Genomic DNA, 11,992 nt, shown 5'->3' with positions numbered 1-11,992 from the left:
GTGGGTTGTTTTTTTTGGCCACAACATACCAGTGTTACGTAATTATTCCAATCTGTTTAGGGACAGGTCTATCCTGAGTTTCTTTATGGAGGTGGAATGTAAGAAGATGAACTGCACATATCAGGGTACACTATTAACATTCATCACTGTCAGCTCTTGTCAGCAGGATGCAGGGAAACGAGCCAGCAAGTAATGAATAGATGCTAATCCAAACTGTAGTCAAACATTTTTTAGCTGCATTCTTAAAACCAGTGTTTTTTTTTCTTGAACATTCATAAGTAATTATTCAACAAGTTCATCTTAAAATCACTTTTGTATTAAACACTGCCAACACATTTGCCAACATTTTTTTCTTATATTTGAAAGTGAACAATAAATGTATAAAAAAAAAACATTTGTTGATCTCGTTTAATATTGTTTTTACTCAGCAACAATAACTGAAGTGCTGCAGCGCCGGTGATTGAGTGTTCAATAATTAAAGCAACATTGACTGTTTTCCAAAAGCAAAATATTCACATACAGTATGTACATATTGGTGACAGGACTGCTAACTTACTGCATCACTGCTCAAAATGTGCAATGTATTCCTCCTTATACATTCACATAGTTATAAGGAGAAAAGCCTGAATAAATTCACAGATTTTGAAATGTAGGAGCCCTTAAGAAGTACTCCTGTCACCTCTTCCAGCAGCTTCATTTCATTGCATTTCTGTGTTAGATTGCTCAATTTTTACCTCAGGACCTAACATTTCACTGTCAACACATGGACTCTCATCCGTATAATTGTTTTTCTGAATTAGCTCTATTTCCTTTATCTCCTGAACGGGACTTGTTACAGTGAGATTCTCCATCGTCTCTTCCTCTGACTCTTTCTCCTTTTCTGACTCTCCAGATGAGGTCGTCACTTCTGGCAAATGGCTTTTCTTCTTATGCTTCTTCTTGCTCTTCTTTTTGCTCTTTTTGGACTGTTTGTGGCGGCGGCGTGTGTTGGTATCCTCATTAGTGGGTTTCTCATTTGTATCTGGTTTCTTGGGGCTCCTTTCTCTACTTTGTTTGTTTCTTTCTCGACTTGTGCTTTTTTCTCTTGCTCTTCCGTGAGTGTCTGTATCTTTGTCTCTACTGTTTCTCTCTTCACTTCTATTCTTATACTTGTGCTCCCTGTCCTTATCTCTACTCCTGTTTCTTGGCCTGTCTTGCTCTCTGTCTCTACTTCTACTCCTCGACCTGTCTCTACTTCTGCTCCGATACCAATCTGTCCTCCTGTCGCTGTGTCTGGATGACCGTTTGTCCTCTCTGTGCTGTTGGGAGGCCCTCCTCTCTCTGCTCCTTCTCCTGTCGCCCTCTCGTCTGCTGTGGGATCTCTCAGATCTCGGCGGGCTTCTGCTGCACTGACGTTGCCGCCACGACCTGTCTCCGTATCGCTCTGAATGCCACCCGTCTCTGCGACTCCCCCTGACGCTACGGTCTGGTGACATGTGCAGGTCTCGGTCGGCCTCCCAGAATTCGTTGCCAGGGTTTCGAAATACATGCAGGAAATTACAGTGCTTCCCTTTGGGGCACTTCTGTCTGTCAAACAATCCTGAGAGAGGAAATACAAACACAAGCAAGTTGGTAAATATACTGAACTGAATCCTGCATCTTGCATCTCTGCAGCAATGGCCCCAAGTGAAAATGCCACTCTCACATCAGTATGAATAACTCACCGCATATAGCATTCTTCCACCGTGTAACTGGACACATCTCACAATGGAGCTGCCGGCCTGCGTACCACCTCCCATTGAACTTAATGATGGCCTCTTTACACTGCTCCTCTCTGGACAGACAACAGAGAGAAGGAGGACAAAGAAGGAAAGAGTTGCATTCAAAAATTCAAACACCATACAGTATATTCATTTTGAAAAAGTCATGGAGTTGTTGTGCGATGACTTACGTGTCAAACTGAATGTAAACGTTTCCTCTCAGGTGTGGTTCATAATTGCAGCTGACCTAAAAAGGGCAAAGTATCAATGAAACCAAATATGTATTTTTTTTTTTAAAGATTATTTTTTGGGGCATTTTTAGGCCTTTATTGACAGGACAGCTGAAGAAATGAAAGGGGAGAGAGAGAGAGGGGAATGACATGCAGCAAAGGGCCGCAGGTCGGAGTAGAACCCTGGCCCACTGCGTCGAGGAGTAAACCTCTATATATGGGCGCCCGCTCTACCAACTGAGCTAACCGGGTGCCCTACCAAATATGTATTTTTAGTGGTAAACGTATGACCATCCATCCAGTGAGTGTTACCTTGAACAGTGAAGATTGAGGCTTGTTTTTCAAATGGCAATTCAACTGTTTTGAAATGTTCAGAGGGATTACATCCCACAATTCTATGACTATTTCATATTTAATACAGTTTGGATTTCGTAAACACCTTAATGGGGATTTTTCATAATTTTTCTTCACCCCCCAGGTAAAGAAAAATAATCTCTTTATTTTGACTTCATTGAACTGCTAAAGCAACTTAAACGAGTGGTACAACATAAGATATGATCTCTACTTTCATTGAAAAGATATTAAAATAGTATAGAAACAGTATCCTCACTGAACTGTGGCATATATCCTTCTGTGATTATCCTTCCTTTAATATTAGCCTAAATTATTCCTAATTTCGGCTTTTTTAACTCAAGAATTAGGTATAACTTCCTATTAGTGACGTTTATTGACCATGAATTCCAGAAATAAGTGTAAAACTAGTAATAAGTTGGCGTGTAAAACGGCACAAAAAAAAGTCCATGGCCCAATGGAAGACAACATGAGGGTTAAGTCATATACAGTGAGTCCAGTTGCCTTTGACATATTTGGCATTGAGTATGTTTAAACACATTATGTTATTTGGAGAAATCGGATTCCACAAGAAATCAGACAAAGCATTTACGAAGCATTATGAACTGTTATAAACTGGTTACTGTAGACTACTGTTACTCTGCAAATATGTGCAACAGGTCAGAAATTAAGATTTCTCCCCTACCCTGACCTTCTTCTGAAATCATGTCTTATTTGTTTCAAGTATATTAGTGATACAAGATGGATAACTTCAGAAAACCGACTGTAATTCGGCTACTACAGCGCATGGAAACACACCGACTGTCCTGATCTCATCTTACCTTGAATTGCACCACCTTGCCGACACTCTTTAACTCCGGCAGGACGTCATGGTAGAACTCGAGGAAAGACTCCTGCAGCTCCTCCTCGCTGTGTTCCAAACAAGCATCAATATCGTAATCATCTCGGCGTGACTGCTCCATGCCAAATGTTGTAAACATACCGCGAATCATCAGAGTCGGGCTGGCTGTGGGATAAACGTGCTTCCGAGAACATCTGGACTCAGAAAGACAGAAGAGGAGAATATACAAAAATATGAAGACTTATTCCATCCATTCAATAACCACTCGAATAGTAGGTTTATGAATTTTAACGTGGCAAGTCACGTCAAAAGAGAAACAAATAGTACCGGTCTCCAAATCGACATGCCCCAGTCTTCAGGAAGAACGGACAGTTGGCTACGTCGCGCTCTGTTCCAAAGTTATCAGAGTTCTTTGACACAGGAGCCTCGGGATTCATCCACGGTTCTCCATTTTCTAGCTGGAAGTGAGAACATGAACAAAAATGTGTATACGCTGTATAGTATGACTTTAAACTAGAATGAGATGTTGTGCAAATTATACATTTAATGTACCTCTTAGCTTTTAAAGAAACTTTTTGAAAACATGACAAATAAATATATTGTCTTTAAACACATAACACAGTAACAATTAATAAGTAATTTCTAGATTCTTCGGCAGACATATATGGCGATACAGTTTATCTGCAATGAGCTAATAACGTCCGATATCTTGAACACTTCCCGCTGTTCTTAATGTGTGAGGTTTAACTGAACTTGAAAGTATATATACATTAAACTGAGTTTCATGTAATTAGGAGTAGGATACACTACTACAGCAACTTGGGAAACCCAGGGCATTATGCTGTGAATCTTCAAAATAAAAGACTTGTACAGACTCTGAACTACATATGTATTTTAGTAACCCAAATAATGCTTCTTGACTGTGTTTTTTTTTCAAACCAAGAAATTCATCTGTGTTCATACCTGATTTTCAGCTTCATCCAACATTTTCTGAACGGCCTCCTACAAATGGTGTAAAGACACGGCTGGTGAAAATGTGTAGAGGTCAACATACTGCAGCAGATCTGTTACTGTGTGTTAAGACCACATTCGCAAGGACTGGCATTTCAAAATTTCTGGACTTTTGGAAAGCAATTTCACAGACTGGTTTCACACAAAGTAAAAGATACATCCTTGTTGTGAGAGCTGAAGGTGATGTGTGTATCTTAGTTGAGGAGTTGGATGGTTGCTTGTGCCACTCAGTCAAGGATTTTTTTTTTTTTTTTAAAGAATCATGTACAAAGCAAAAACACAGTATACAAAAGAAACATGATCATCTCAATATTTTTCCCCTCGATAATGGATAATATAAATGCTCATGATTAAGTAGAAGAGGATATATATTCTTTTTTTCTATCCTCCTGGGGCCCGCTTCACCTCTCTGTCTCGCTTGTCCTGCTGCTTCTGCTCTTTTTCGTCTTGTTCTTTCTTCTGCTGGGCCTCCCATTCCTCTTTTATCATCCGCTGGAAACACAAAAAGACAGAAAGCCATTGAATAATAACATTATCGAAAGACTAATCGGTCAAACAGACTCATGTGCGCTCATCAATTAAGTAATTAATCCACACAGCAACCAGCCCCAACTGAGTAATTGGATACTGTGTCAGACTCTAATTATTCACAGAATTGGGGAGCAAATTGTAAATTGCCACATGTCAGCTCAATTCATTGTTGGTTTTGGTCAAAATATACTGTAGTGGCAATCTAACAACAAAAAATGCCACTGGAGGGAATTTGAAGGCATTTCCAACTCGTGCTGGTGCAAATGATGAGGTCCGCCAAGACAGTTTAACACTTTATTAATGAATATGTTTAAAAACACCTACAAAAACTGACAGTGCCCACTGAAAAAGTTAAAAACAATTTGACTAGACCAAAAAACATGCAGACTATTACACGCACACAGCTACGGTGTGGCTCCCCAGATCCTAATTCCCTCTCGCCGCTCACCTGTGATTCACTATTTCTAACGTCTGGGATTTCGGTAATTAGCACACATACACACAGGTGAGCAAGTAACCTAATGACCAACAACATTCACACAAACCTACCACTCACACACACACACTATACACACATGCAGCACAAGTCTAAATTTGGCTACAACATACAGTATACTATACAATATATGCAGAATGATGGTTTAAGTGTTCAGTGAAGCATTATAAAACCAAGTCAAGTCTCTGCGTCCTGACCAGACATGCCACATTGGTAATAAACAGCTAACCCCTACAGTACATCAACAGTGTGGACACATAAACATCAGTAAACCTGCTATATTCACAAAGTACAAAATACAATCATAAATTACCTCCTCCTCCTCTTTTCTTTTCCTTGCAGACTCCTCCCTCTCAGCCCTCAGCCTGAACTCCTCCTGGGCAAGCCTCTCTCTTTCCAACCACTCTTCATGTAGCCGCAGTCTGAGAAAACATAATGAAGATTTTTCGTACTGTCTGTCACTGAATGTGCAGCTGCAAGACAGCAGAGTTAGTATTGACTACCTTTCCTGCTCCGCAACATCATAATCCTTATCATCTTCAGCATTTCTTTCTTCTTCTTCCTCTTCTTCAGGTGTACATCTTGCTCCAATTTTTAACCCTATAACAGAGTAAATGTTGTGGTTAATTTGGCCATTGGTGCAGCTTCAACTGTACAGATGACAAAAAACACCAACATAACAGCTATCTCTGTACCACATTCTCTGGCTTGGGCGAGAGCTTGGCGTTTCCGTTTTCTTCTCTCTTTCCTCAGAGCAGCCCTCCTTTGCTTTTGACTAAAAAGAAGATGACATTTGAAACAATAATCAGATCAGAGAAATAAAAAAGAGGGGGGCGGACTTGACCAGGGTGAAAAATGTGCAGTTAAAAAGGTTTAACTAAAAGTACGACAGACAATCTTTGGGAACCACTGGTCTAATGTAATCAAATACAGTCCTGCAATCGGTGCAGTTACCATTAAGAAGCCTAAAGTATAATGCCCAGTATATGCTGAGATTTAGCAGCATTAGGGTGTTGATTCAGCAACTCGAGACAGACAGTTCTTTATGTCTGCTTGGCTTTTCGAGGATAAAAGTATAATATTCGGGAAATAATGCAATGTTTACACAAACAATAATATATCTCAAAATGTTCAAACATATTTCTATATACTCAGCAAAACACAGACATTGACGATTACTAAAGGTTTATGTTGACCCGTGTTAACGTTGATGCATTGACTTTACAACATTGTAATTACGTTTATAACGTTACTCTTGCTTGTGTTATTGTGGTCCACCACCCAGCCATTATTAGATTAGATACCAAGTTATCTCAACATAATTTAAAGAGAGCCACAGACCTGAACACAGTAGCAGAAATCGGTGGAGTTGGTGCTGCCATCACAGCTAACAGTAGCTAGCTAATGGTAACGTTAGCTAGTTAGCATGTTCAGCTAACGTTAGCCTTCGTTATTTCTTCTCATCCGCGTTTAGTTTAAAAACCATAAGACTAAATATTATCTGACTGGACGAGTTATTTCAAACGTTGATTCGGTTTGTCAGATAAGTGATATAACTGAATAACTTCTGTTTGTTGCAAACTTTAGCTAGTTAGCTACATGCAGAGTTGCTTTGCTCTCCGAGGTGGTGTGCACACAAAGTACTTCCGGTTTATAACCCGGATCAACTTTCTATTTCCGAATTGAAGCGATTTGTGTCTTAAAAAAAAAGATGTAACTTAACTTAAGTGAGTGACTAAATTCCTACTGAGAAGATGCAGTGTTCTTCTATTCCAAGCATATTTATATAGCCTATTTCTTGAATCTTCAACACTTTTTATAGGATAAATTCAATCTCATATTTTGTATTTTATTATAAATGCACTAGGCTTTTGTTAAATACAGCAAAACATTTCTAATATTATTTGTCTAAATTAAATTAAAATGTCTTTGAAAGTGAAAAAGAACTGTATCAAAACTAACATCTCAGTATAACTAGTACCTTTACATTTTACATTTGTAATCTGAATATGACCATAACAGACATTTTTGTGTTTTCCAAATGCCCTTAATGTGTTGAATATCCATTCATCTATTGTATGAATAATACTGATAATAAATAATATGAAACACACAGACACATGTGGGTGATTTCTTTATTTGCCAACCCATTAGCAAAAAAACACTGCACAGAAACCTCAGTGTCAACAAGAAAGCAGTTTTTGTAACCAACTTACCAAAAATATAAGAACAATGAGTATTGTCAAGTAGTTTGATTCCCATACACACTTCTAAATGCACTATTATCCATACAGTGACACTGTTTGTGCCTTGCTGCGCTTTCTATATATATATAAAATATACAATAGACGAGATCCAACCTAAAGGATATTTACACCAGGCGCTGCAAGAAGGCTAAGAGACTCACACACACACACACACACACACACACACACACTCCAGTATCAAACTCCTTTTGATACCATCCTTAAGCCCTCATCAAGGTTAAAGGTTACTTCGCAGCACTGTGGAGACAGGTCAGCGAGACTAAGTTAAAGGTGAAAGCTCCAAAAAAGCAACTGGCAACTGCTAATAACTGCAAACACAGAGCAGTACTTTGCAAGTACTACAACTTTTTATTTAGGCATCCTTGACATTCCTGGCACTCTTTCTCTCTCTCTCTTTCTCTCTCACTCTCTTTATTCAGTCTTCTTTTCTGGCGTTGGCCTGAGAAAGAAGGCAGGCCTGGAGCAGCAGCGGTAGCACAGAGCCTGAGGCACTACAGCATACAGGACATTGACCAGCAAGAAGACAGGCTGGCTATGAGCAGGCACTCTGTAGGAAAACGGCGTCCGTGTGTGAAGTGATGCACCGATATGAGTGAACTGGGCCTGTGAAGTAAAGTAGAGAGGGAACGCTCAGGGAAAAAAATGTTATGGTGGATTATTCAGATAATGGAGTGATGACCCATTGAACCTGGACAAATTCTGGTACTGCCAGTCATCCTCAAATATTTTTTATGTAACAGACCACTGCCAGTTACGTTTTCATAGAAAGTCACGGAGAAAGACACATGATACGTCTCATAGCATCCATGGCTGTCGGAGCATCAGCTTTCCTATTCATAGCCGAGTCGAACAGCTGACATTTAAGTGAATACCACCATTCCTCTTGGTCTGAAGTCAGCTTCTGCCATTATCCCGCTGATGAGTGACGCACGCCAGCCTGCAGCTCAAACACAATAGCTGCTTTGTATTGTTAAGATGTGATTGGCCCACTAGCTGCTCCCACCACTCTTCAGAGTTTCCATCTTTAGATGTCAACAGAGAGTGTATATGGTCAGACCATATCTGTTCACGCTGAGCCACTGGTGTTTGACTGCACTGAAGAATAACATGAACAAAGACCGATCTGCAACCACTGGAAAGTTATGGAACTGTGTAGGCTACACTTGGTCAGATGCCCACTCTCTGTCTAGCATTGCCTAATCAACCTGGAATGATGATGTCATGTGGGAAAATATTTTGCTCTTTTATATTGAAGACCTTTGTGTGACTGTAAATGATGAAAACCACTACAAGGTCTGGATAACTGACGTTATAGCACTACATTCATTTAAGCTGGGTGTGATTACATTGGATGACGGGCGGCGTCCGTATTTGCTTGATTTTTAGCCACTTCTGTTTTATGTATTTGGATACATATCGGAGCTATACATCGGAGCGCTCGGAAAAAAAACAGACTTTCCCAGTCATAATTACAACTTGGATGTTGATGTGAACACTATTTACAAGTTGGAAAGTAATTACGATAACTCCAATATGACACGGATGCTTGATTGACATCTCTTTGACCTTTGTGTTATGCACTTGTTAAGGTGGTAGTGCAGGATATTTAACTGCAAAGGCTTAGTTATCCCTGGTCACCAGCCAAGAGTGAAAAACAACCAGCAGGGCGTACCTGTGCCAGTGCTCCAGAGTGTACAAGAGTCAGATCCGGCATCCACTCACATCCCGGGACCATCAGCCCATAGAGAGTAATGATGTAGTATGGTCCAGAGTACAGCATGCTCAGCAACATCTGACAAACATGGATACACTTCTTCAGATATGTGTGCAATGACAGTGTTAGAACAAATGTTTGTTTTTTAAAGCTTCACTGAGTTACCTGTACTTTAGGATAGGCTGAAGGGTCTTTTAGGTAAGGCTCATACTGCTGGGTGTAGACTTGACACCATTTGCTGGAACAGTCCAGAACAACCTAAAACACAAAATACAGAGGCAGTCTACAAAAACACATTATTCTACCTGTGTGTGTGTGTGTGTGTGTGTGTGTGTGTGTGTGTGTGTGTGTGTGTGTGTGCGCGTGCGCATTGGGCAGTTATTTCTCTTCAGGTTTCTTACCAGGCCTCTGAAAACACAAAAAGCAAAAGCAAGGATGAGGTAGATGACGAACAGTAGGTCCAGAGGTCTGTGGAGTAAACATTTTCTTTCTACCTCCTGGATGCTCTAAAAGAAAACCAAAACAACATGATATTCAAACTGTGCTCTCGATCACATGCATTTTAGCTCTGTCACACATACAAGCTATGTATGGGAATCTTCTAATAATATTTTTATTGTAATAACCACCAGTTATGATCCTGACTTACAGGAAACTGAGCATCCCGTGTGGAGGGCTGGCTGAAGGTGCGGAAGCAGGCCCAGACAGACACTGAGATATATAGCATGTGGAGGAGGAAGAGAGGACTAACATGGGTCCCATATTTCCCTGGGGAAGGACAGAACAAGATAATATCTCACTGTGGGAAAGACACATAGCAAAACACCAAAACGTGGCAGTGTTTACAGTAAAATGTGCATCTTTTTCAATTCTAGTTCAAGTTTGGACCATTGTAGATAGTATTCTTGTATTGTAGGATTCTCAGGGGACGTATGTAGGGGGGGTTACACAGGCTACCCTACACTAGTCATCTAAAATCATGCCATTATTTATAGTGTAGCCTCCTTACCCACAGCATTCCCAAGAATGTAGACTATGGCACGCATGAGAAAAGATCCCACCCAGTAGAGTCCAATGGCTCTGTAACTGTCCCTGTGCAAACCACATAACACTGCCATTGTCAAAGCCAGATGAACACATTATACTTCCAAAGACTCAGATAGATAGATAGATAGATAGATAGATAGATAGATAGATAGATAGATAGATAGATAGATAGATAGATAGATAGATAGATAGAGATCTTACCCCCAAGTAATTGCAGTAATCATTAGCAGATAGATGAGATAATGCACACAGCCATCCCAATAGGAGATCATGTGTCCATGTGCTGTGTTAATATGTGGATCTGCCTGAAACACAGGGGAGAATTATCAGTAAGAATGTGTGCAGGCTCATATAGACAACTCACAAACAGGACTCACAACACAACACTTGCCTCTCTGAGGTAAAACGTCACAAATCCATCAATGATGTTGTCCTGTTCCAGCCCAATGATCAGGTTCACCACACTGAGGAATGTGTACACTGCATACACTGCAGACAGATGCATACTTTTAATGTATTTCAGTTGGGTGACAAAACTACAGCAGTTACTTTAGATTTACTGGATCCTAAACTCCAATAACTCCCTCTATTTTGATTTAAAGTCAGACAGAACCTAATGATTCCATTCTCATGACTTGCTGTTAAATTAATATGTCTCTCCAAAGACTACACACATTTAAAATGGTTTGGTCCCAACGAGAAACGCAAATGCATTTGTGAATTCTTACCATAGAAAAGAGGATCTACTGGAGCCTTCTTCTTGAGTATAAAACGAGCTGAAATGGCCAGGATGAGGACTGTTGAACACCCAGCGAAGAAGAAAGCTTCAGCACTAAATGCAAGGTGGAAACATGTATATTTTTAAAAATATGACAAATCATTTTCGAAAGAACATTATGCAGTTACTGTACTGGTTGTGGCAGTTTCTTCATCAGCAGATAAAATAGTATTCTCATTCACCTGTTGCTGTAAATGAGGGAATTAAATAAATAGCAGATGGGGATGGACATCAAGGAGAGCACAAACACTCCAGTCCCTGCAGACGCGCTCATAGCGGACCAGGTTGGAGCGACTTATCTTGTGACAGAATTGAGATTATAAAAAAAGTTCAACTGCTAAAGACGCTCCTGTTTAGTCATATCTCAGGGAATTAAAAAAAGTCACGATTCTAACACCGAAAACAAGGCACAAACTTCCAATTCAGCTCCTGCAGGCATGCTTCTCTTGTTTTTCTGGTCTTTCTCGCTTTCTCTCTTTCTCTCTCTCTCTCTCTTTCTCTCTCTCTCTCCTACCTTCAGTCACACACACGCACGCACGCGAGCGCGCGCACACACGCACACACGCACACAGCTGTTAACTCTCACTGTGACTATCGCTGCTTTATTTAATTAACGAGCTTGCGATTGTGCTTAGTAGTGTAACTAGGCCTACAATGTGTTTATTTTTCATCAATATCATCTATAAATAGGCTATGAAGGTTTGTTTATGTTCTTCTATTGAAAGTGAAGTCTCTGACATCTAGTGGAAAACTTGAAGCAGGCAGCCAGCAGCAGAATATACAGTATATTTCTTAAAAATAAATAAATTATACAAATAAATGCAGACATGTGTTTATGTTTATAAATACATATTTACATTTATATGTATAACTGATATATAGGCTGATATAAATATGCTTAATATGTTTATTGTCTGATTTATAAATTAATATAATATAAATAAATCAGTGGGGAAAAACATGATTTATATGGTGGGCACCAAAAAT

General features: G+C 39.8%; 2 protein-coding genes across 2 annotated transcripts; both read right to left on the bottom strand.

Annotated features, from left to right (window-relative positions):
- Positions 1 to 394: 394 nt before the first annotated feature.
- On the bottom strand, positions 395 to 6,837 carry zrsr2 (zinc finger (CCCH type), RNA-binding motif and serine/arginine rich 2). Its single transcript, XM_028587849.1, has 11 exons — positions 6,541 to 6,837; positions 5,895 to 5,974; positions 5,703 to 5,799; positions 5,513 to 5,621; positions 4,578 to 4,664; positions 4,125 to 4,163; positions 3,489 to 3,619; positions 3,142 to 3,355; positions 1,931 to 1,986; positions 1,704 to 1,813; positions 395 to 1,579 (listed from the first exon to the last, which is right to left on the bottom strand). Exons 1-11 carry the CDS (start codon positions 6,579 to 6,581, stop codon positions 699 to 701), a joined length of 1,845 nt encoding a protein of 614 aa, XP_028443650.1. The 5' UTR covers positions 6,582 to 6,837; the 3' UTR covers positions 395 to 698.
- A 934-nt stretch (positions 6,838 to 7,771) lies between these two features.
- LOC114557541 (transmembrane 6 superfamily member 1) lies at positions 7,772 to 11,506 on the bottom strand. The gene is made up of 10 exons (XM_028581072.1): positions 11,188 to 11,506; positions 10,956 to 11,059; positions 10,619 to 10,716; positions 10,429 to 10,532; positions 10,190 to 10,272; positions 9,830 to 9,948; positions 9,582 to 9,686; positions 9,346 to 9,438; positions 9,139 to 9,258; positions 7,772 to 8,069 (listed from the first exon to the last, which is right to left on the bottom strand). Exons 1-10 carry the CDS (start codon positions 11,277 to 11,279, stop codon positions 7,878 to 7,880), a joined length of 1,110 nt encoding a protein of 369 aa, XP_028436873.1. The 5' UTR covers positions 11,280 to 11,506; the 3' UTR covers positions 7,772 to 7,877.
- Positions 11,507 to 11,992: the final 486 nt, after the last annotated feature.

This window comes from Perca flavescens, chromosome 1 (assembly GCF_004354835.1).
Source record: "Perca flavescens isolate YP-PL-M2 chromosome 1, PFLA_1.0, whole genome shotgun sequence".
In the NCBI taxonomy this organism is placed as follows: domain Eukaryota; kingdom Metazoa; phylum Chordata; class Actinopteri; order Perciformes; family Percidae; genus Perca; species Perca flavescens.
This window is presented reverse-complemented; position numbering and strand designations above follow the sequence as displayed.

What these genes read in the sequence shown, in the direction of transcription:
- zrsr2 (XM_028587849.1), bottom strand. Translation starts at nt 6,581, where the DNA reads ATGGCAGCACCAACTCCACCGATTTCTGCTACTGTGTTCAG. An exon ending in AGGACAAGCGAGACAGAGAG is followed by an intron (nt 4,164 to 4,577) that starts GTGAAGCGGGCC and finishes CACCATTTGTAG; the next exon opens with GAGGCCGTTCAGAAAATGTT. An exon ending in TGGATGAAGCTGAAAATCAG is followed by an intron (nt 3,620 to 4,124) that starts GTATGAACACAG and finishes TCTCACTTCCAG; the next exon opens with CTAGAAAATGGAGAACCGTG.
- LOC114557541 (XM_028581072.1), bottom strand. Translation starts at nt 11,279, where the DNA reads ATGAGCGCGTCTGCAGGGACTGGAGTGTTTGTGCTCTCCTTGATGTCC. An exon ending in TCCCTCATTTACAGCAACAG is followed by an intron (nt 11,060 to 11,187) that starts GTGAATGAGAAT and finishes CCTTGCATTTAG; the next exon opens with TGCTGAAGCTTTCTTCTTCG. An exon ending in AGTAGATCCTCTTTTCTATG is followed by an intron (nt 10,717 to 10,955) that starts GTAAGAATTCAC and finishes ATCTGTCTGCAG; the next exon opens with TGTATGCAGTGTACACATTC.